This window comes from Pleurodeles waltl, chromosome 2_1 (genome assembly GCF_031143425.1).
Source record: "Pleurodeles waltl isolate 20211129_DDA chromosome 2_1, aPleWal1.hap1.20221129, whole genome shotgun sequence".
Classification (NCBI taxonomy): domain Eukaryota; kingdom Metazoa; phylum Chordata; class Amphibia; order Caudata; family Salamandridae; genus Pleurodeles; species Pleurodeles waltl.
The window spans coordinates 688278029-688303991 of record NC_090438.1 but is presented as its reverse complement, the minus strand read 5'-3'; the positions used below and the strand labels follow the sequence as shown (position 1 = coordinate 688303991).

Sequence of the window (25963 nt, the reverse complement as noted above, 5' to 3'; positions counted from 1 at the left end):
CAGTTCTTTAATTTGAAAGGGATAGTACTGCACTTCTAAGCAATGCTGCAATACATATGATGGGAGAGTGCCTGCACTTCTCAGGAGCAAACAGGTGCTCTTAATAGTGAGTACCTGCCCTTCTATCTTTCAGTTTAAAGCACTGTATATGGCAAAGTACTTTTCTATATGGACGAGGACATACAGAGGCAATCAAAATCCTTTTTGGTGCATAGCGTACATTCTAGTAGGACACAGATGTAATGTAAAATTTCTTCAGACATATGGACAGATAGATAAAGCAGACCACATTTATAAGGATTAGTCTAATCTTGAAAACACAATTGGATTACATTAAGGTAGAATTCAGTGCACAGCAGTGGTAAGAAAAGAATGCGGCCCCATTCTGAGCTTCACAGTGCACCTAAGGGTAGACACGCAAAACTTCAACACAGAATATGCCTGCTAAGAGGCCTCGTACCTCAACTAAACTCTGAGAAATTGCCCACCTGAGCAGACAGCGGACCGTCTTTTCATTTGTGAAGAATGTTAAGGTGTAGAACTATGCACACAAGATTTGCAGACAAAAAGGGCCTGATTCACAAAGATTTTCCTGTGACATGTCCTTGAAATGTAGGTGTAAGCCAGGAGTACTCTAAGCATAAGTCACACATACACAAAGCAAATCTTTTAGGCCTATTCACAAAGAGTGACTTGCTCTTGGCGTAGTCCTGCATTCCTGTAGTACTCTGAAAGTACTACAAGAGACAGTCACAGCTACTAATAACAGAGTCTTTGAGAACCGAGTCCATTGAGTTTCAGGTCGTACAACTCAATATGACTTACATTCTTGTTATATTTCCACAAGCCGACCTGCACCTTGATTCCAGCCATACTCTTTCTTGCTTGTTAAATTAGTAAGTAAAAATGCCTCCATGTTTGAAGCCTGATGAGTAACGGAGACTGAAAGTTTAAAACATAATCTGGTGAGATTTCAAGACAATGAAATTATTTATATATATGTATATATACAAAATACATGGCCGGTAGTCTTGCTTCCGCTTCATCTTGAATTCTCCATCTACATTAAAGAATACCAGGTGGTGGTTTTGATTCCTGTTCATCTTGAATTCTTCATCTAGATTTAAGAAAAGAAATTGTGCATGAGTGGGTCAGCGTTTTGTATATTTTGGTGTTTTATCATTTGAGCCAACACGTATTAGTATACATTTAAGATATCAGCAAAACAAGCCTCCTTAAGGTCTCATTTACATGTTAAAGGGGAATGATACCTGTACCCCTGTCCTGTGGTGACCCTGTTACCACTGAGTGGCACAGTGTGTGACTAAGAAAGACTGGTTGAGTCAGGAGTTCATGTTGAGTGGTGGCATGAGTTATGGCGGTTGTTGTGTAAATTGCATACCATAACTGGTGAAATGTAGGGGTTATACAGCTTTGTGTCTGCCGAAGCATAAGGAGTCTACAGCTGTTTACTTCAATGAATTTCTATGTTTTTTGTGATGCACTTCATTCACCTGCCAGATGCCCTTTCAACCAGACTGTTGGCCCAGTCGGCAGCGGATGAACCTCTTAGGCAGTACATTGACTTCAGCTGTATGCAGCAAGGTTGACCAAAAGTCTTGGCCTACGGCCAAAACCTGCAGGACCTGCCTGTGTACCCTGCTACAACCTTTCTGTTGTTTTTTTTTTTTTTTTTTTGTATTTCTTTATTCGTTGTTCATATTCTGACATAAGAGTTTCCATATCTCAAGACCAAATACTAGGTATTTAAATATAACACCATAATTAGTGTAGCAAATCAGCTCAACAAGTCACCAGCATTATCTGCAGTTTAGGTAAGTTTTTGTTGAGATGAAAGAAATTGAAAGAAAATGGGGAGGGAAAAAAGATGAATTGCTGGAAACCCTTTAGAAAGAAGTGAAACATTAAGAGTAACAATTAACCAGAGGGTTTTTCGTAAGCATAACCTGTTTTTTGTATATATATTTATATATATATATATATATATATGATTTACATAAAAATCGTTTGTTTTTTTTAATAACAAAAGGGTGTCTTTTTTCCTAATGCAAAATGGCTGCATGGAGATTACAATTTTCATGAAAAACATACTTTTAACCATAGCAAGATCTTATTTTCTATTTTGTAGCCTCATTTTCCACACTGTGAGTGCCTGATACCTCCTATGGGCTCATGCACCTCTCCTAGTGCCCCGAACACTAAAATCACAATTTTCTTTAAAATAAGCTATGATTTTCAAAATGCAAGAAAATATAGCCCTTTTATCAGCTAATCGCAAATTTAAACATGATTGACAGAAATTGCAATTTTCAAAATTGTGATTTTAAACGGTCAAGATTTACTAAAGTGTCAACTATTTCAAGCTAAACTGGCATCTTATACGTTCCTAATATATAAAAAAAAAAAAAAATGAATGTACACCACAGCAACAGAAGTATGCTGTCTCAGTAAAGTACTTTGTTCGTGTCAGGTCTGGTGTTAATCCATTCAGTAGTTTTTGCTGCAGTTACAAGCAAAATTTCCCATGGGAGCAAAAATTGGAAAGCCCATCATTTTTAGACCTTCCCCACCTTAGCTTTTTTACACTGCACTAAATTTGGCAAGCCAGACTCTAGCCGACTATGCTGAGTGCGACAACTATGTTGTAGATCCATGTATGTTTGGCAAAGGTATAGGCCAGTGGTTCCCAACCTGTGGTCTGATGCCCCCTAGGGGTACAGGAAGCCTCCTCAGGTGGTCCATAACTGCCTAGAAAATGTATTTTTTGGGGGGGTCCTCTGATTCCAATAATGATTCAGCGGTGGGCCCTGGGTTCCAGTACTAATAAAGTGGGAGTCCACAGAAGTCAAAAGGTTGGGAACCACTGTAGGCAAATTAATAAACGCATTTTCAATGGAAAGTGCTGCTGAACCAAAACTACACAGTGGCGATTTGAATACTTTGTTTTCACTGCATTCAAAAATCCAAGATAACAATCCTTCTAAAGAGACTTTCATTTCTTTTAGAGTATGCCATCCTTGAGCAGAGGACATTATTGATGTGTGTCAGATCAGACAGAATATAACAATACCTCATTATTGAGCAGACCTTTCAGAAGATGCCACACCGTAGGGAGAAAAGTGCTTGAACCTAAATCCCAAAATCAGATTATAACCAGAGTGACTCCACCATGCATTCCTAAGTACGGCAGAGGGGCCATAGAATATAGGAATATGCTGTTTATGGACTCACTGTGTACCGATTGACTCCACCACTGGGGTTTGAACATGTGAACTATAAGTCTTAACTGGCACCAGAGACCACCAAGTTATGTGCCTTACCATGGTTTCAAATAATCAGAGCCACTTTTAAGAGAGGGCAACAGAAAGACAGGACAGAAGATGGCGTGGTAGCGTTTTTCTGGGTTTATATTTTAGTGAAAAAATAATAATGATAAATGAGGATTTTTATGGTTGATCCAAAAAGGAAATGCTGCACTAATAGTACAGGTGAAGTGAGAATAATATGATGTATAGAATTGTGTTTATGAGCATATTTAGTTAGGCCACAATTTTATGACAACTCTATTTTGGTTAACATGGATCCTGTTTTGATGCTGCTTTCACTCCTGCTTCTCCCCCTTCCATCTGGTGTCCCTGCACATCTTTGCCCCTCACAGTCGCTGCAGAATTGTAAACAAAATTATCTAAATAGTTTTTACAGTCTCCGTGTTCTTTGAGTGAACTTCCTAGTTTTCCTAGCAGTTTTCAAGGTCCTTCCACTGTAGTTCCATTGATGGGCCTAGCTTATTCATTGGTGTATAACTTCATTGTTTATATGTTTTATATTAGTTAGAACATTGCAGAGAAGATGTTCAAAGCTATCCTAAAATGGGTTAGTGCTTATGTTCTTAAAAAGTGACAGTGAATTCCCTGATTTGCCGAACAGCTTGTTACTTGAATTCAAACCACAGTGACACTGCATTGTTCCTAATTTGTTATGCAAATATTGTTGTTTAAGAACCCCTTGTTTTGGGGGTGAGCCAGAATTCCACTAGAGACTCTTCGATTATTTTGAGGTTTTTAAGATTTTCTATTAGGGATGATGTCTTATTTCTTAATGATCTTGCTGTTTATTTGGAGATTAATTTCCTATTTTAACTGCTTTGTAATTCTGCGTTTGAGAGCCTTTATGGCATTTACTCTGTAGTATGCAGGGAAGGGGAAGCTGTACCCACTCTGTTGTCCAGTTCTTCTCCAGATGTGTAAGCTGGTCATAGGCTATTGAAATACCTGAACCAAGCAAGCTCCTAGGCCAACAATGAGCCGATATCTTTAAACATGCACAAACATTACTCTTTGTGATCACCCAGCATCAGGTAGTCCAGGGCCGTTCATTGCTAATTTAGTCACAGATATACTTTACTTTTTTAATGCAGACCCAACGCAAAGTGTTCGGTTAGGTTTACAATCCAGTACAAATCACAATTTGCATTGGATTGTAGCCCACAGTAAAGGAAACATTACTTTGCATCAACGGGGATTTCCATAGGTGGTTCATGGGTGTTTCCATGCAAACTACCCATGAGTTTTTTTGCAAGTCCCTATAGAACGGAATTTGAGCACAAATCCTGCAACCCTCTGAGACCGGAGTAAGAAGGAGAAATATTTTGATTTCTCCTCATTTTATCCTATTGTGCATATTATTTATTGTGCTGCATTCTATAGCACACTTATAGAGGGAAGCTACCTTAAATCACAATTTTTCTACAAGAAGGGACACCTTCCTGCACATAAACTATGCTGACCTTAAAGCAAACACCTTGCATAATGCAGCAAGGGTGTCCGCATTGTTGCATGGCAACCAAAATGCAGCGCCACATCTTAGTAGATAGGGTGATATTCTGCTCTCTCCCGTTCATGCAACACAGCACAGCAACTTTACTGTGCTGCATAGTGGAACTTCTCTTTGTAAATGTGACCTCTTAATTCTTTTAGCAAGCTTACTACCTCTTCGTATATGTACACAACCTCACCTTTTGAAAACGAGCATGGAAAGCCTTACCTTGTTCATTGGTTTCCCTGGGTCCGAGATCCACCATTCAGTAACTCTGCTGCCAACTCTGTGATGTGTTGCCAGGCAAACTGGACATGATGGGACTCTGTTGTGCGGGAACAGATGACAAAGCGCAACACAAACTTGTCCCTCAGCTTGCAGGGAACAATATGAATTTTTCTGGTGTGATTTATGTTTTCAAGTAGTGCTTTATTCAACTCATTGGATCCCTACAAGAAAGATATTATGTGAATAGTATACATTGCTTAACGTTTTTCATTCTTCAAAATATATATGGTAGAGTTATAAAATGAAGCAATCAATACAATCATGTTTGTGGAAGTCATCTAGCCAAATGTATGTGTGTACTCCCCTTTTTCTTTCTCACTCCATTCAAGACCAAGCCAAATGAGAGGTGTATAATTTAGTTTCTGTAAACATAAAACCTTTTGCGAGCCAGTTGTAAAAAGTAATTCATGATTACCATTTGATTTTTCCACTGAAATGGCTCTGGTCTTTAGGACGTTCATCACACACCTGAGGGCACTTACTGAAAAATGGAAAAAAATACAAGTTTCTGAAGTGCTGGGATGTTTGAGCAATGGGTGGACCTTAGAACAACATGTGCACTGGCTGCTGCTAAATAAGAGTTTTCCCTAAAACAGATGAAGAAAAAAACCCAACGCTGACCTCTATCTAGATGAGGCGTGGAAATACGGGACGTGGGCAGATGGGACAGCCACAAGTTTTTTGGTAGCTATTCCATTACCAACCGTCTAAATGAAACATGTATTTTCTTTTTAAGTTCAGTTGAATATGTATATCTGAAAACCATCAGAAAGCAGATACACATTCAGTACAGTTTGTAGAGCGTTTAGCATAGTCGGATTTGCTCTGAATTAATACTGCTCTCAGTCTCGTAAAAGTATAGGAAGTATACATTTACTTTTTCATTCTGAAATATATTATTTCAGAAGTGTTAAACCACACACCTTTTTTTAGTGTTTCTTTCAAAGACTGTAAGCTATATTGTCAAATGCTATTACATCACAAAACGTTGTTCAATAATCAGATTATCTGGTCCATTTAACCCAAAATAGGTGATAAAAGCAGTAGAATCACCTTATATCACTGACGGTGTGTATCAAGGACCCTTCTGTAATGCCCATACAGTGATCGCCATGGGCGAGAGAAGTGCCTCATGCTAATGAGCTTTCACTCCAGTCCTCGGGAGGCATCTGCCATCATATGTGGGGCCAGGAGAATCAAAACAGTCCCAAAAAAGTGCAATCTTCAGACCACCTATGGTGTTGCCAAAACACTGTAAGCTCCATAGCCATCTATGGGAGAAGAGGAGGAGAAGGGGGGTATTGCAGGAAGGGGAGTGAGGCGATGTGGCTGAGTTAGGCGCAGGTGGAATATCGAGCCAGCATAAACTTTACTGTCTTCAACTGTATCTGAAGAAACAATGATTTGAGTGATTTAGACAGGTGCTTCTCAGACTTTTTAAAATAGCAACCCAGTTTCTAGAATGACTGACCCTTACGATCCACCTAGCCCTAATGGACATGGGGCAGACCATTTTTAATGTAACTAAGCATCTATCATGTGGTAGCCACCTGTCATTTACAACCAGTGCATTTTCCTGTGACATTGCCACTACATTTGCACAGACACAGATAAAACTATATTGCACACAAATATGTGGAAATTGAGTTTCAATAAATATTTACCATCTGTGCATCACCAAGTAAAGTCATACATTTGTTTTTATCATACTAAAATCTTTGTTTTCGTCACACTTCAGAATTACCAAATAAATGTGCTTCATTTTTGCTTTCCTACTGCTGAGTGTATAGTTCATTTACAGGCATTTACCTTTTGGCATATTACAAAAAATGACATCCTACAGCCTATCCTTTTTCCTTCAGCCTTTCCTGTGCTCCTGCAAGATTATCACATAATTCATTTTCTTTTCTTTCTGTAACTTTAAAGGGAAAGGTGTTTGTGAACACCAGTCCTCGTGTTAAAAAAGCAGCAATGTCCCAGAAGACCAAACCTGGCATTTGACTTCCATCTTTGAAACGTAGCACATGTAGCAAGATAAATGCAGAATTTCTATTTATTGCTTCAACATTTTAGACCCACCAAAAACCGTCTCACGACCTGCCAGTGGATCACGACCCACAGTTTGGGAAACACTGACTAGATTTTTAAGCAGCCTCAGGCTTACATTTATTTAATTAGAAAATAAATATAGATAGACTGTTTTAAGAAAGGGGAGAAAGAGAAAATAGAAGTTGAAATTGAAATTGAAGATGCTAGTGATAAATGTATTCACAAGGGTAATTTGTTCATTATTAGTTCAACTATGAAAATAATGCAGCCAACCTAATGTAAGTAAAACAACACCAGATGCTTAGTCTGATTTTGTAACAGTTTGGTACATAAATTTATTAAATACATTCCGGGTTTAATAAATTAAGTTTTCCCATGCCTAGTTAGAAGATGTGCCAGAAACGATAGCAAAACATCTTAGCCCTAGATGGATAAGGTGGTGAGGATCGCCTTTGTTTCATTTGCCAGTTTAGGAAAAAAAACTGCTTATTCATGAACACTTGAGAGCTTTGGATGACAGTATGCTTAACTCCATAAAATTGTTCTAGCTGCATGTCAATTAAAATTGATTCCCAAACTCCAAATTATTTAAACTTTAGTCTTGGAGAGGTTTTTTGCCAAAAGACTGTACATATCTGTATAGTTGTATCCTCATTCCTGTGTTTTCCAGCAAAATGGTGAGATGGTTCAGAAAATATTAGCTGGATCTGTTCACAATCCAGGGAAATACACTATTCTTGTAATTTTTCTTGGTGGTCCAGTGTCCATCGGCAAGGTGATGGGAGAGTTGGATATGGAATGTCAGTACAGTAAATCTCTTTTTATGTGCTTCCTTCTATCCTAATTCGAGTGGTTCTGGAAGACGTGGGTTCTGCTTCATTTCCTTGTTGCTCAAACCCACCAGTGGCCTTTGCTGTTTATTCCATCTTTGCATCAGTTCATTTAACAGTCCAGGATCCACTCCAACTTGACTTCATATGTTGCTGATTAGACGTCTCTCAATTAATCTTTTTCTCGTAGTCTTTGTTATTCTTTTAAAATACCTCGTTTGTACAGGACATGTTTTTGCTAGGACAGTTGGTGGAACCTTTTTGGCTGTAACTGTTGGCCTAAACGTCAAGGAAGCCTTAGGATGATAATTCCTCTTTTCAGGTCATGTTGACTCTGGAAATTTGAGTTCAGCCATCCAATGGAGTGGAGTATTTACTGTGCTAGCCTGGTATCTATTACACGTTTTCAGGGCGTTCTGGTGTTCTTGGAGAAGCTTTCAACTTTTTGCAGCAAAAGTGTTTGTTCTCGTGGTTTTAAAACTGGCACTGGATATCAAGAGCTCCACTAGTTAATGAAGCAGTTCTCAAATTCCTCCCAGTTAAGGCAATTATGCATCCATGACCAGGTCTGAGCCCTCAGGACTGATAGTTCTTTAATTCAGAAGAACAAGATGTCACTGTGCCTGATTGTTTTTTCAAAATTGCCACAGCATCCATCTTTAGAGGGAATGGCAGTTGCACCTCCCTAGAGCGAGGAACTGACCTTCAATGTACTCCAGCGAGAAATAGCAGGTCTTTTTGTGTATTGATGATTAATGGCTATTAATTAACGTTTACATTCCTCACTTATTTATCAAGTGAAAACTGTAAAGATGCAGTAATCTAAACAAGGGTTCATGTTTTCTTTACAGTTGCTTAGCTATACGAGGATATGAAACTGACATTTGTGGTACACTGGGACTATTCAAGAAAGTGGGTATTTATTTAAAATTATGTCACAAACCGTATAACTCAAAAATCTGCATATACCTCTCATATAGTTTCTTTGGAACCTAATAGTTTTCTGAATCTCCTATACACTGATTCCTCCTACACTTACCAATATTTACCAGGGGTATATTTATGAAAAAATCAAACAAGTCACCTTGCTGCGCTGCGTGATAGGGAAATTGCCACAATGTGCTGTATTTAACGTATTGTAGCACATCCCTGTCTTTTCTCTGCACTGGTGCACAATGTGCAGCCTAGAACCAATGCAGTCGCCCTTGCACCATGGTGCAAGGCTGTCGGCATGGTAAGCATGATTGTTTTTGTGCAGAAAGACACACCCTTCTCCTCGTTACACCTCACCTCAGGAGGAATAGCATTTTAACACATTCCCAGGTCTACCAGTAATAGTAAATGTGGGAATGCGCCAAAATCTATGCGTGGATATGAGGGAACACCCAGGTCCACCCATGGAGCGCCTTCCCAGGGCAAGGCAATGCAATGCATCAATTTGTGCTGAGTTGCAACACTCTAGATTTATCAAGCCATGCAACGCTACAGAAAGTGGGCTTGGGTGGCTTGATAAATCTAACTTAAGAGTTGCGTCGCTCTTATGCCCTTTTGTGTGGCTCAAAGGTGATACATCTCTTTCATAAAAATGCCCCTAAGTGATTTGCCGTATTCATTATAAATCCCACCACGGTGACCCTGCAAATGTACGACTAGGAAAAAAGTAAGTCTACTGTCTTTGTGAATTAATGCAGGTTGACCTAACATATATTTTTGTAGAAATTAGGTAAGTCTGTGTTCTTTCTACATTGTATAGAGTCACTCTCCACAATATTTATGAATCATATCCTGGTAAACTTTGGAGAAATATTCCTAGGAAGTACATCACTACATTTCTTATCTACTTTAACTTACAAATATTGTTTTGTATTGTCTCTGTGTTCCTTGTACAGGTAATTTGAGGAGATTTCAAAATAATCCTTCTTCAAAATGAGTAACTATGTTCCTCACTAAATTAATGAATGCACTTTATTGCGTTGAAGTTGATCTCGCACATAATTCAGTGTGAACTGAGTAATTAACCACGTTCTTTGTAATGCATGTCTAGTTTGCCCTAAAAAATATTTTATTTCTAACTGGGTAGTTCTCGATTCACGCATATCTGTGCATTACTACTTATATGTGCACTATGAAAATGCTAATGCTCTTGTTCTTGTGTTTTTATATGTAATTAATCCTCTGTTATGTTGTTTCCATAATTTATTGAAGACTCCCAAATCCTAGTATTCCTGCACATTTGCAAGCATTTTGATTGTACAGCTGTCACATAACTCCTTGTTGTATGAATGCTTAAAATCGTAGCCTCGTTCTGAGGCAGGTACAACGAAGCAAGGGTTTTAAAAAGTAGTGTAGTCAGCTTTTGTTGATGCTTGTCTGATGTTGTTAAGGCCTTCTCACATTGCTTCCCACAAGAAGAACGTGGCTCCTGCTCATTAGTTGCTATATTTGTATTCTTGCTTTAACATAAGGCGCCCTCCTATTCTCTTGCATATAGAAAAAATATATAAAGATATATATAAAAATCAAATGGATTTTACCATTAAATGCTCCAACTGATTAAGGCCGAAGCTCCATTGAAAGGGCCATTGAAAAATTATGTTCTATGTGCCTCGTTGATTTTACAAAGTATGATCTTTAAATGTGTACAGATGCTGCAAGCAGCACATCTGATTGGAGCTATTCTTGAATAGTACTGTTTGTACAAAAACATTTTTTTCCTTTGAGAGTGATTGAAGCTTTAGCTATTAAGACGTTGCAAAAATCAAAGGGTTTGCATCCACAAAATGCTTTCTACTATGTACTAAACTCCTTTTGCGATTATGAAAAGCATTTCCAAATTGCGAAAGGGGGTTTACAACTCATTCTGAATGGCAATAGGAAGGAGTTTAAAAGAGGATGCCCTTCTAGTTGGAATTCGCAAGGAGATATATCAATGTTTGTTGACTATTATTGTGGTTGCAATCCATTGAAATATTTCCAACATCTAATTATGGGTAGTATTTCATGAGGAGAACTGGGGAAGAGAAGTCAAGTGAGGAGGATAAGAGATGGATAGGGCTGCGTTTAGTAGAAGGTATGATGGCCTAGGGAAAGAAGGTGAAACATTGGGACACTACAGATGGTCTCAGGATAGTTGGTAGGAGAGCTTACACAGGATTATACTCTGACATTTTGTTTACTTTATAGCACATGGTACTAGAGTGTCACCATTTCATGAAGCAGTAAACAACAGGTGTTATTATTACCACAGTTTAATGGACCTCTATCATCAGAAGGATGAAGCACTTTTTATTTAGGGACTAGGATTTAAGCTTGTTAGCTGCAAGTAACACTCAGATATCTGAAGGAAGTACTTAACACTATTAAGGTTTGCAGCTTAATTGAAAGAGGAAAAAGGCTGAGAAGAGGAGGATGAGGAGGGACTGAAAACAAGTAAATAATGGTGAAGGGCTGTGGGGAGGAATAAGACAGGAGAGGATGCTGAATGGACGTGGTGGAGTTAGAAGAACATAGCGGAGAACTAAACAAAGGGGAATAACATGCTTGAGAGTGAGGCATCCAGGAGGGGCAGAGTTGTTTTAGGTGAGATGATGGGGCCAAGGAGAATATAAAGAGACAAAGAGGAGAAGTACATTGGGGGCCAAGTGCTGATGAAGATGAAGGGATGATGTGAAGAGGTCAAATGAAAATGCTTGAGACAGAGCATGATCATAGTCGGATGATGAGGTAATTGGATCTACTCAGTGGAGAAAATACACGGATAAATAAGTGGGTAGGGTGGGTTATGGAAGATAAATGGCTAAGAGTGGAGTTGAAGGAAAATGTGTATAAGGGAAAAGTATAAAAGGTGAGAAAATTTAAAAGGATAAGAGGAAGAGAAAAGGGATGAACATGATAAGGGTGAGGCACAGTGTGCTTGTTAATGGGAGAAGAAACAAAGGAAGATAGCTACGGATGAGCAGATGGGAGAAAGATAGGAATAATGCCTCACTAAAAAAGATATGTGGAGGGTCGAGAGGAAGATGAGAAGGAAAGGACAAAGCAGAGAAGGCTAATGTAAAGAAGGAAATGGTGAGGCACAGGGAAAATAAATGACTGGAGGAAGGTACAAGGTGAGGATGAAAGAGTTGAATGATGGAGGATGAGATGTGTGCTCCCCAATGGGGAAGAGAAACAGGGAATAAAGTAGACAGTAGAGAATGAAGACTTAAGGGAATAATGGGGGGGGGGGGTTGGTCAGTGGAAGAGGTGGGGCGTGGTAAGCAGGATAAAGACAGAAGAAAGGCTAGAAAGTGGTGGCTATCATTCTGACAATAATACTGATGACATAGAAAGTTAAATGAATGTGACGCACTGCAAACATCTACAGAACACTTTTAGAAAATGCCTACAAAACCGTACAACCACACAGTTGAGCTAGAAAGCAACACTTTGCAATATATGGAAGAAACACTTGCACTTTTCCTCATACTTTACGGAGACGGTTCTTATAAAAAGCACATAACCGGAAAGTGTTTCTAGTACATGTGTGATTGTTGTTAGCTTTAATTTGTGCCAAAGAAAAATTACATGTCAGGGCGAGGATTTATACTGCATATCTTATTAATGGATTGTATCAATCAATCACTTTTATTGAAGGGTTAATAAACACCATAAAACTCTTATGCAAATGTTGTATACAATTACAGTATTAAATCATCATTTGAGTAGAATATATGTTGCACAGAAACACCCCGCTAAATACACTCTACAAATTGCAATTTTATTCTCCTATTATTTATATCATATACTTACGTTTGGCATCCAGAATGTCCTGGTGTGTAAGGCATAAAAAATACATGACACTCTGGCCCTTCAGCTATCTTTTTTTAACATATAAAGTGCCAAGTCCTATGCTTATTAGTGCTCACTTTCTAGAACCCAACCACTTTTCACCTGGATATAGAGTCTTGATAGGGTGCCAAATACTGGACTTGTTCATGTGTCCTTTAGTGCTCTACTCATATCCCTTATGGAAGTCTCTGGACACATTCCTGGAATTCTAATTTTGTTATTGAGGTAAGGCACATATAAACTCTACATTATTCCTTTATTACTGCGGGTAAGTCAGTGTATGCTGAGTCTTCTTTGCATTCCCATACTCCTGTATGGTTAGCTCCGAAACTTTTAATAGGTGACTCATCAACTGAAGAACCCCAATGCAGGTATTCGTCTATTGCAGCCGTAATTACCTACCCCTAATCTATTAAAGCATGTGCATGAAATACTTCTGTCTGACGGGCAGAAGTAGAGGGCACAAGCAAATTACATGTTTAGTTGTTCCAGGGCTATTCCCACACCCTCTACATCAGGCACATTCCTGAGTGTTCTTCCATGGTTGTAAGGATCTAGTGGACAACTAAGGCTATGGAATCAATGAGGTATACGATGTTGACAGGAGTTGTGCCTTTGTCAGCTTAGAGAAGGCCTCCACATTTTTCCTGAAACACAGCGATTTTGATGTAGATTTGACTGCTTCTTTAAACTGGTCACTGTCTAGCTTGTTTCCTCAGAGCTCTTATATCTATAGTACACCTATGATTTTATCCAGTTGCTGTATCCCATTCATAGTGTGTATTTTAAGGAAGTCAACAAAATCCATCCAGACTAAAGGCCTCATTTTGACTTTGGCGCTCCCACCAGGGGACCGCAAAAGCCGTAGCGAGGACGCCACCCCCATGACAGTGGCATCACCCCTTGCCATATTACAATGTTCCCGCTGGTCTGACCAGTGGTAACATTGCAATAGAGCATTCCCGCTGGTCAGACTGGCAGGAACAGCGCTACAAGCTGGGTGCTATCTCCTAGTACAGAGGGGGGCAACCAGCACCATTGGAATGCACATAGTCTGCAAAGCAGACAGTGCACATTCTGATGATGCTAGGCAGGGGGGGGGGGCCTGCACTGCCCAAGCCATGGGCAGTGAAAGGGCCCCCTTCTGGCCCCCCAGAGCACCCTCACCGCCAGCCTTTCCATGTTAGTGAAACCGCCATGGAAAGGCTGACGATGAGGGGAGTTGTAATCAGCTAGGCGGAACTGAGTTCAGCGCCGCCCTGGCTGAATACAACTCTGACCGCCATCATGCCATCGGGAACCATGGTCCCTGGGGGACAGCGGGCCCCTGGTAGGTCCACCCACAAGGGTTGTAATTGGGTGGTCCGACCATCAACCGCTACACTCATAATAAGGCCCTAAGACTTTTATTGTCACTTTGACTGCAAGGCCTGTGCTATAGTTAATGAAGTCAGTATCCACAAGGGTTATTATATCCATTAACCCAAACTCCAGGCAAAGCTGAAATACTATAGTGCTTTTCGGTACACCAAATGTCAGCCTTGTATCTCTTGAGTATATCTTGTCTAGATCTTTAAATAGCTTTGAGCCCCATATTAGAGACCCATAAAGAATTGCGTTAGCAGTTTGGCTCTGAATATCTCTCAAATATGAGATCCTTTTGGATGTCTAGTTTTTTTTTTATTTTATGAAGTTGGCTTTGCACAATACTAATGCAGAGAGTAATTGCTCTTAGTTGGTTTTTGAACAAAAGTTTTGAATCTAACCATACGCCAAGATAAAGGTAACTTTAAGTAGTTGTTATAGTTTGATCACCAATCCGCCATGTATGTTTCGTCTTAGCACTGCCAAATTTTATAAGTTTTGTTTTTGTTAAATTCAATTTTAATTCACTCTTATGAATATAAAGTTAGAGTCCATCTAATGACCTTTGCAGCCCGATTGCTGTTTGGTCCAGCAACGCTGTATCATTGGCATATTGTAACAGGGACACATGCTCTCCCCCCAAGTTTTATGAACAGATTTTCTGAGAGGCCAGTGCGGATAAACGGTTGGTGGTATATTCAATTAACAATATTGGTGCCAAGGCACAGCTTTGTTTTAGGCATCTGTTTGTAGGAATTTTCTATGATATTGTTGTTCTGTCACCCAGCTTTATACAGACCTAAGTGACTGTCAAAGGCTACACCGTAGTCTATGAAACATACATATAGTGTTGACCTCTGTTTTATAGCCCTGTTTGCTAATAGATTTAAAACTATAATAATATACAAGTTTTCATAGCCTTTTCGACAGTCAATCTGAAATCTAGGAAGAATGTTCCGGCTGACTATCCAGTCCTCCAGCAGAATTTTAGCAAATGCTTTTGATTCCATGTTTAAAAGAGCTACTGTTCTATAATTTTGAGGAATGTTATTAAAACTCCTCTTGTGGATGGGATGTAAGACTGAGTCCCATCAGTTATCTGGAATAATACTTGCTGCCAGACTCACATTTTAGAATATTAGCAAGGGGATCTTCCAGGAATTCAAATCTTGTTTCAAAACGGATGAAGGAACTCTGTTCGGTCCTGGATCACGACTACATGTAACGGCTGTTACTGATTTGACAATATCAGCACTTGTAACCACTAAAAGAATTTACTTTTGTGTGTTCGTCCTCGGGCATGTGATGTTTGTTTTCTGTTCCTCGTATAATTTGTGTTGGAAATGGCCCTTTTTTGCAGGGTTATCCCCAAACTCTCTGCCATGTTCCTCCTTTTATCTGATCTGTTTTTGTTGGTTTTAGAGCTCTGGGCACTTTAGCACTGCCGAACAGTGCTAAAGTGCAAGTGCTCTCTGTCTAAATTGGATTGGTGATTGCTTTATCCATGATTGGCATATTTGGTAAGTCCCTAGTAAAGTGATCTGTGTGTACCCAGGGCATGTGAATCAAATGCTACCAGTGGACCTGCAGCACTAATTTTGCCACCCACATGAAGTAGCCCTGTAAACCTTTCTCACACCTGCCTCTGTGCTGTCTGTGTGTGCAGCTTTTCACTGCCAGTTTGATATGGCAAGTGTACCCACTTGCCAGGCCCAAACCTTCCCTCTTACTACATTCAAGTCACCCCTAACTTAGGACCAAGGCAGCCCCATGAGCAGGGTGCAGTGTATTTAAAAGGTAGGACATGTACTGGTGTGTTTTTACATGTTCTGAAATACTTCTAAATAGTTTTTTCATTATTGCACAGACTATCTCTCCCATAGGTTAATGTAGGGATTGCTCTGAAATATCTTAAGTGTTATTTCCTATTGGGAGCAAATGGAGATATGTATGGTGTTTGGGTTCTCTGAAGTCACAATTTAAAAATACATATTTTGGTGAAGTAGTTTTTTAAATTGTGAGTTTGAAATGCCACTTTTAGAAAGTAGGCAGTTTCTTGCTTAACCATTCTGTGCCTCTGCCTGGCTATGGAATACACGTCTGGGTCATGATGACAGTAAGGCTGCTTGTGCATTCACTCTAGACACTCACACAAAGGGAGCTGAGGTGTGTCCTGCATATCCAGATAGTCTTCCTGGGCTAGAATGGCGGGAGGAGCTGGCACTTGCACCTGAATAGGGCTTTGCCTGTCCTTACACAAAGCAGTCTCTAGCCCATTAGAGTGTGTCTGGGGCCAGGACAGGGAGAGGCAGGGTCTTCTGCATTACAAAGACTTCCCTTTAAAGTTTGCCTACTTCAAAGGCAGAAATGAGTAGAAGTATTGGACTGCTGACCCCACAACTTCAGAACACTTCTGGACTGAGGACATTCTGCCATGAAGAAGAGCTGGATGCTGTAGGGGGAACTGTCACTCTGCCTGTTGCTTTGCTGTGCTGGCCTGCTGCTTGCTGCTTCTGTCCTGGGGGTGAAAGGACTGGACTTTGCTTTTTACATCCTGCGTTCCAAGGTTCTCCAAGGGCTTGAACTGAGCTTGCCTCCTGTTGTGAAGACTCAGGGACAGCAAAGACTTCATCTGCCAGTACCTGGGCTCTTCTGCTGAGAGTCCTGACTTGCTAAGTGGTGCCAAATCCAGTCCCAAGGCCCATTAGAAGTGGAAGTTGGTAACCTGATTGGCAATCCACACACTGAGGCCATTGCAACAGAAAAATGGACACAGTGCCTGCACCGCGGCTGAGAAATCGACACACCGCCTGTCTTGCCGCTGATCCATCATTGCAGTGCATCTGAATTTTCCATGAATCATGCCTGGGCACCATTTTCTTAATCAACGTTGCCTCATAACTAGGAACCGCTGCATCGCTAGTCCGGCGAGAAAAGAATCCGCGCAGCCAAACGGGACAACGATTGACACATCACCAGCCGGGCGGGAAAAGAATCCACACATCGCCTGTCCAGAGTGAAAATAATCGACACATTGCTTGCTTTTCTGACAAATCACCTCCTTTGCGGCCTGCATCTTCTTTGTTTTGACGCATCCGAGGTAGTGTGTGTTATAAGGATACAACCACTGATTTTTCAGGATTAAGACTCTTAAATCTTTAAAAAGTGATAACTTCATTTGTGTATGCAGGATTTTTGTTGTTTTAGTCTTGCTTTACTCAGATAAATTCTGGCTATTTTTCTAAACGTATGTTGAATACTTTTGTGGAGTTTTGTTTTTTACTGTGTGTGGGTGTACAAATACTTTACACGTTGCCTCTGAGATAATCCTGACTGCTTGTACCAAGCTACCAAGGTTGTGAGCAGGGGTTATCTTAGGTGTGTGACTCTCTTACCATAACTAGAGGGAAGGTCCCTACTTGGACAGGGTGTAAACTGACTGCCAACTAGAGACCCCATTTCTGACAATTGGCTTGTGATTCAAAAAGACATTTGGGCTATAAATCTGATTCACTGTACTTTACGTAGAGATCCAACATAGTAGAGGTTTGCCAAATATGTTTTCCATGTGGTTTTGTCGACATTCTTTGTTTTAAAATCACACAATTCTAAATTATTGATGAACTAAAGAAAGAGGAGTGAATTGATAATTCATTTAAACACAAGGCAAAATATCTAATTTATTTAATAGTTTGCTTGTGACTCACTCTGACAAGAATTGTGGTTGTTGCTTGAGAAGGGGGCTCACCCCCCACTCAATCAGTGGTACAGTTTCCTACATTTGAGTTCAGCAGTGAGATTAGGAGCTGTGCAGTACCATGCAGTGATTTTGTGTTATACCAAAATCCCAATAAATAATTTGATATCAATTCATTTTTTAAAAATTCTCCTTGATTAGCTCTTTTCACCCTCATTCTACCTGACTGTCCGTGCGTGTGGCCATACCTGCAAGGATAAAGTTTGAGCTTGTCAACATGGATGTCTACACTGTGGCTGAGCTCAAGGAGTTCTGAAAGGAGAGGGGCTTCCAGCCAATAGGAATACCAGGATCGTGGAACAATAGAATGCTCTGAGGGCCTGGGCAGAGTCTTTTCAAGTACTGGCAACAACAAAGGATGGGAATGAGGAGGATGATATTTAAGAGCAAGAGCAGGGCCTTGATCCAAGCCCTGAGATGCAGCACTTAGGGGAGAATGCCTTTTCTCCTGAATCACAACTCCATGCCAGAGTGGAGAGTGTGTGTTCACAAGGCCTGTCACCAGAAGAGGTGGCAGACAGGAAGGCAGATTGAGTTCCAGCTGCAGAGCGCCAAACTCAAGATGGAGACAAAGAGACTGGCCATGGAGGGGAAACTGGCTTTAGAATGACTGGCTTATAAAAGGAGGCTCAGAGAGCTGGACAAATGTGCTAGACAGGCAGAGTCCAGCAATAATGGAGGCAGCATACCTGCAGTGTCTGAAGGGGACAAGAAAGTTCGCATACCTGAATATCTGGTACATCCAGTAAGGAGAGATACGTTGCTTACACTGGAGGTGGTGGGCCACAGGAAGGACATTCCAATGAAAACCATCCTTGTCACCATGTTTGGACTCACCCCAGGGAAGTACTGCATTATGTTCAGTCTTGGGTGGATTTTTTTATTATGCCAGCAAGGCACTGAATGGTTGGGTGTAGAGCAGCAAATTTGGTGATTTTACTGGGTTACTTAATCTGATACTGAGAGAGCACAAGTTCAGTATCTGTTTTACGGAGCTGCGCCAGCACCTCATTCATAGTAAGTTCACTGACCCCGAGGAGCTTGCAAAGGAGGTAAGCACAAGAGTGTCCAAAAAGGTGACTGAGGGAGGATCACCAGAAAAGTGGACAGGGGTCCCACAAGAAGAAAGAGGGAGGAGTAAAACTTAAAAATAAGAAGTTCTCTAAAGGCCCTCAAATAATTCCCAAGGGAACAACAATGACCAGTCCCAGTCTGAGCCTAAAAGAAAGGAGTTCTTTGACAGACAGACAGAGAGGGTTATTCACTAGGGTACTGAGTGTTACAGGTCAGTTTTCTTAGAGGAGAGGAGAGAGGTTAACTTAGTGTCCCTAGGGAAGAGAGAGATAGGGCCAAAAGCCCATATGCCTTCAAACACTTCTAAGGATAGGCAATGGGCACAGGATAAAGGCTCTGAAAGACACAAGAGCAATTATGACTACTGTGAGGTGTCATCTGGTGAACTGAGAGCCAGTCATCCTTAATACATTCTGCTAGTTCATAGTCGCAGACAGCTATGATAGTCACTACTCAGTGCCTCTGGCTCCCTTTGAGTGGGGGTGATCGCACATTCTCTAAAAGTAGCAGTGAGCCCTGCCATGCCTGTAGATTGTCTGTTGGGCAACGACCTAGACACTGTCTGGAAAGAAGTAGAGCTCATGCCACACCAGTCAATGTTAGGCTTGCCTGAACGGATCTATATGACCACAGGGTCAATGGAACCTAAGAGTCAAGGAGGTCTGAAGCCTAGAAGAAAGGTCCAGGCACAGCTGTCAAGAAGAGGAAGGGCAAGATGTGCAGGAAACCAGCCCTAGGTTGATGGGGTGCATAAGAAAGCCACCTAGAGCCTACCAGGGAGGACATTGCTGCCCTAGGAAAAATGTCTCTAAGCTTGCTGGATAGCAAGTTGAGGGCAAGGTTCAGAGTAGGTCCACCAGGGAGGAATTCTGCAAGGTGCAGAAAGAGTGGCCAACTCTAGAGAGCTTAAGGCTGCAAGCTAAGGCCCAGGTAGCAGGTGATACCTCAGGAGATCACTTTATTTAGTTGGAGAATGATCTTCTATCTTGTGTACCTAAGGGTCCTGGACCTGGGGCAGCCCACGTGCTGGTGGTCCCTCAGTGTTACAGGACTTTACTACTGGAGTTGGCTCACAACATACCCCTGGCAGCAATTCTGGGGGGAGGACAAGACCTTGCATCATGCAGAGGAAACACACAAGCACCGAGTGAACTGGAAAGCAGAAATCACCCCCTGACGAAGGGCCATTTTGACCCAAAATATGACAGGGATAATTTACACTTGTCACAATATAGAATTGATGCTATGAATTTATATCTAATAAAAAGATTACTGAATATAGAATAACCAAGATGTATTATCATCATTATTGTTCACATAAATCTCATTAATCATGTTAAAAAAGTATATTTAGAGGGGACCATTGTGTACTTAATATGGCAGAACTATTGGAGGAAACACATTCACAGAGCTGGAGACTGATAAAATAGCAATTGTACTAACACCCAGGATCAAGAGGTGTAACCCCCACAGTATGCCCCAAAAAAGGAAAGGATATTAAAGAAAAAATCTGGAATATGTGTTATAAGAGAGTTTGACAGGAACTACAAGTAGATAAGCCAGATGACCTTTTACAGGCTTGTCCCCCACTTTTATTAGCATTGAATGAAGACAGCCACAAATGTATTCTGTAGGTCTTGTCCCACCTGCCAGACCAGTAGGAAAGCTGTGAAAAAGCTGAAAGCTCCCTGGTTTATTTGCCTGTCTTTGTTACTCCCTTTGAAAGGGTGGGCATAAAACATTGTTGGTCCTTTGGACCCCAAGACAGCTTTTATCAACAGGTTTATCCTGGTGTTGGGGGACCATGCCACACAGTACCCAGAGTTGGTGACTGCACCTGCGGTGGCCAAGGCCCTGATGGGGATTTTCAACTGAGTGGGGTTTCCCAAACAAGTGGAATCTTACAGGGGCATCCACTTTATGTCCGCGTACATGAAGCCTGTCGGATGATTGTGGGGACCCCTACAAGTTCTCCACCCCCTACCACCCCTAAACCAATGGACTTGTTGAGAGAGTCAACAAGACCCTCAAGGGCAAGATTATGGGCCTGCCTGAGCGGAAGTGGGACACCTTCATTCCATGCCTACTGTTTGCCTACACAGAGGTACCACAGAAGGGGGTTGGGTATAGCCCAATTGAACTCTCCAAAGCACACCCTGTTTGAGAACCTCTTAGCCTTAAGAGAGGGGTGGGAGCAAGCTCCCTGAAGCTCCCTCTCGAGGATGTAGTCAGGTACATGCTGGCAAAAGACAATCTTGATTCCAGTCAAGAGGTAATGAATCTCTAGTACGACCAAAAGGCCACTCTGGTGGAGTTTCAGCCTGACCACAAGGTGCAGGCCATGGAACCTGTGGAACTCAGAGCTTTTCAACACCATTGAATGGGTCCATATGAGATGGTCTGAAGTCACCATGGTCTTGGTGACAGATGATGGAGTGTGAGAGCACAGTGAACCTCTCCTTGGACCTCCAGTCTTCCCAGAAGCAAAATGAGTCAGAAGAGACTGACCCCAGAACAGCAGAGTGACTGTTGTCAGTTACTGGGTCAGTTTTATTCTCAGTTCTCCCTCACCCCTGGGTTCACAATCTGTGTACCCATGATATTGATACCCAGGACAGTATGGCTGGCAAAAACGAAATTTACAAGCTGTCAGATAGGGGAAGGGCCAGTATCAAGGAGGAAGTCTCCAGGATGATGGTGTTATGGGTGATTGAGCCTACCAACAGTCCCTGCTCCAACCCAGTTGTGCTGGTAACCAAAGCTGCGCCACCTGGTGCTACCCCAGAATTCTGGTTCTGTGTGGATTACAAGGGACTCAGTTCAGTCACCAAGACTGATGAGCCAATAGACAGGCTGGGTGATGCCAAATTCCTCAGTACTTTAGATCTTGCATAAGGGTACTGGCAGATTGCTACGACTGAGGGGGCAAAAGAGAGTTCAGCATTCTCGATCCCAGAGGGATAGTTCCAGTTATGGTTGGTGCCTTTTGGATTAAAGAATGCCCCTCCCACTTTGTAGAGTTTGACGAACAGGATTCTGGCTGAGAAAGAGGCTTTCCATGCTACCTACCCAGAGAACATTGCTGTCTTCAGTTCCTGCTGGGAGGAACACCTGTACCACCTCCAGGAGATACTTCAGGCCTGACTGTCGAGGCCAGTAGGTGCCAGATAGAGCCCCTTCATGCCAAGATTGAAACTAGCCAAGCCTGGCAGCCCCCGCCTGCAAACCCCAGACTGAAGTGAGAGCCTTTCTGGGCCTCACAGAATATTACAGGAGATCTGTTAAGGGTTATGTCACCATGGTTGCCAACTTAACTGAACTGACTTCATTGAACCAGCCCAAATAGGTGATCTGGACAGAAGCCTGTCAAAAACCCTTTGACTCCCTCAAGGAAGCCATGTGTACTGCACCTGTACTCAACGCTCCTGACTTCTGCAAGGAGTTAATTGTGGAGACAGATTCTTCAGAGCATGGCATAGGGGCTGTCTTAGCACAGTTAAATGAAGAGACCAGTAGCCTTTATTAGTAGGAAGATACTTCTTCAGGAACAGAAGTGGAGTTCTATTGAAGGGGAGGACTTTGGTGTGGTCTAAGCACTGAAGAAGCTGAGACCATACCTGTTTGGGACTCACTTCCAGGTTCAGACAAACCACAGCCCTTTCAGATGGCTCATGCAAATGGGGGGGTGAGAATCCCAAGCTGTTTAGATGATCCATTTCTCTACAGAGAATGGACTTTACAATGGAACACTGTCCTGGCTCAGGCCACGCCAATGCTGATGGTCTCTCCAGGTTCTTCCACCTTAGTGATGAGAACTCCCAGGAGGTTAAGTAGTTCTCCCAACGTTCAGCTGGGGGTTGGCACGTGTTACTTGTGCCATTCTTAGGCTAGTCTTCCTCCAATCCTTTTGCCTTCCCCCCCCCCCCCTTTTTGCTGATCTAATTTTTTGTTGGCCTTGGGACTCTGTGCACTTTAAAGCTGCTAGCAAGTGCTAAAGTGAGTGTGCTCACTCCCTAAAACATGGTGAAAGTGGCGTACAGCCAATTGGCACATTTAATGTACTTGTAAGTCCCTAGTAAAGTAGTTCTGCGTGTTCCTAGGGCCTGTAAATTAAACACTACTAGTGGATCTGCAGCACTGATTGTGCCACCCACTTAAGCAGACTTTTAAACATGTCTCAAGCTCGCCACTGCAGCCTGTGTTTGCAGTGTAAACTGCCATTTCAACCAGGAAAAAAAACCTTTTGCTAGGTCTATACCTTCCTTTTTTAATACATTGAAGTCACCACTTGGGTAGGCCCTAGATAGCCCTTGGGGCAGGGTGAAGTGTATTTAAAAAGGTGGATATGTACTTTTAACTTTTGCATGTCCTATAAAAAACTCATATTGATTTTTCACTACTGCAAGTCCTGCTTCTTCCTTAGGAAAACATTGGGTCAACTTATCACATTTAATTTGTTATAACTTACAATTAGGAGAAGGTAGGAATTTCAAACTGGATGCCTAAAGAATTATAATTTAAAGTTCTTTTTAATGGTAAAATAGAATTTTAAGTCACAATTCTGAAAATTCTGAAAACGTTGCATTATCTTGTGCTAAACACGTGGTGCCTGCAGCCTTTGCCCTGGGCCACATGCCTAGGTGTAGCTGGAAGTTGATCTTTGTGTGTTGCTCAGAGGCAGTGAGACAAAGGGGGAATAGATGTTGGCAGGAAGGGCCAACTCTGACTTCATGAGGGGTAGTAGCTGTCACCTACCACACTTGCACACCTCAAAGGCTCTACCTGAGCATACTCATGAAGAGTTTGCCACTCGTTTTTTTGTGACCCCCAGACAAGCTGGAGCCAGGGTAGGGAGGCAGGAAATTCCAAACACCTCTGGACGTGCAATGTTCCAGAACCCTCTCTTAGTGCAAAGCTGGCACCAGATATAACAAACATTTGCCAAGCAACGGGTCTCGCCTTTGCTCAAGTTAGAGCTATTAGCGTTGTAAACTCCTAACCGGACTTTTCTTGCCACACAAATTACAAGAAAAAAAACACAGCGCGATAGCGCTATGTAAAATACAGCACGATCGTGCTGAAATTGAAAGCAGAAAAACCGAGCGCGATTGCGCTATGTAAACCCCAGAGCAATGGCACTGCGTGGAAAATAAAAAGATAAACTAGTCCGGAAACCATGCTTAAAACATCGAGCCTCGAATGGTTTCAGTAGTTTACTGGTACTGTGTAGGTGGGCTAAACACCGGAAAAGGCATGACGTATGCATGCCTTCACAAATGAAAGCAAGCTGATTTTAAAAGACAAGCCCTATGAACCAATGAAAGTGACTGACGTGACATGGGTGTGGTTAGAAGCCCAAAGAGAGATTACAGTATGGGACGGAGCGCTTTGCACTCGCCCATAAAAATTGGACCCTCAGACCCAACTCTTCAGTATACCTCTGGACCTGAGGATATTTTGCTGTACTGCTTTTCTGCCTGGACTGCTGCCCTGCTACTCTGTAGTCTACTGACCTTCTTGCTGAGAAGGAAGACTGAACATGCACCTTAAACGAAGGTGCAGTTAGACCAAAAGTCCAACTTTACTAGTAGTAAAGTTAGTAGTAGCAACTTACCTTTGTGAATGCAGAAAAGTTAGACTTTTGGTCTAACTTTACCTTTGTGAATCAGGCCCAATGTTTGTAAATAAACCTTCAAGTTATTATTAGGTTTTTTGGGTAACCCCAAATTCAGAACGGTACAAATAACTCCTGTTTCTAAACTCATACTATTGGACACTTTTTAAAAGTGCATAGCTTTCCTTCATGCCCAGTTGTCATTCTTTGCTTTTACCTTATGGGTTAAGGAACTCAATAAGTCAGCATACAAACACATTAGCTTATCTTTTCACTCAAACATCCATTCAGCTACCCACTGACTCTTTCTTGCTTTTACCTCCTTACACAACCACAATAAAAACAAACAACAAAATATGCAGGATAAATTAGAAGAATAAAAGTCTAAAAAAAGAAAATATTCTGTCTCCTAAACATTGAAGATATGTGCTTGCAATAACCAATAAAATTAAAAAAAACAGTGAGTGGGTGCCTTTTAAGGGGATTGTACATAGTGTTTTCTTGGTTTAATGTGCTTGCGTGACCGGCATGTTTAGAACCAATGTGTTGGCCATCTTTTAATGATTAAACAATGAAACACTATGAGAACACTATTTACTTATGGCCACCTGGTTTAAAGGCAGTGGTCTTGTGGAATGTAGCGCTTTGAAGAGTAAATGGGTGGCAAGCAAATGGCCCATTAGCACTATTTGGGAAGCAGCTTTATACTGTAGAAAATATATGCAACAGTTAGTGTTCGACTATGCAAAGAAGTTAGCCAGCCAGACGGAGTCCTGTCAAGATACATTATATTCCAGATGTGTGATGGGTGCCAAGGTTACCAGCCCATACGTCTGCGCTTTGTCTGAAGCATGTCTGTCTGCATGCCCTGCCTGAGTTACCCATTGTGAATAAAATTAATTCCATGTGCAAAATTTAATGGGAAGGGGCACGGTTTAAAAGGTGTGTGTTCTAACTGCCTGGCCTGCCTGAAATATTTTTATTTTAGGCATACCACAAAACATAATACTTCTTAACCTTTTATACTCTTCTGCCAACCTGCATCCATGAATGTCTATGACTGTCTTCCAATCTCAGTGTGTCTCCCAGTCAAAAACCTGGAGAACTCCATTTCAGTGAGTACTCAAGACCCGTGTTTTCTTTGCATTCTGGGGCATGTAGTTCCAACTTATAAAATGGTAACATTACCAAAACTAGAAGTACCAGAATGCAAAGAATAAGTCCACAAGAAGATTAGCTACTTAAAAAACCCAGCACACCCATTAAAGGTTAGACCACATAAAATCACTGATAAGTCTGCCTTACATTCTAAGTATTATG

The 25963-nt window shown here is 41.5% G+C and overlaps 1 protein-coding gene across 2 annotated transcripts in view; it reads right to left on the bottom strand.

Annotated features, from left to right (window-relative positions):
- Positions 1 to 276: 276 nt before the first annotated feature.
- Positions 277 to 25963, bottom strand: part of DDC (dopa decarboxylase) — a 505341-nt gene continuing 479654 nt past the window's right edge. For both annotated transcript variants that reach the window (XM_069216857.1, XM_069216865.1), the window contains exons 14-15: positions 5065 to 5285; positions 277 to 1117 (exon numbers count right to left, since the gene is read on the bottom strand). In XM_069216857.1, the coding sequence (XP_069072958.1) occupies positions 5070 to 5285 (216 nt within the window). In that variant the 3' untranslated portion in view covers positions 277 to 1117; positions 5065 to 5069. The remainder of the gene's footprint in view (positions 1118 to 5064; positions 5286 to 25963) is intronic.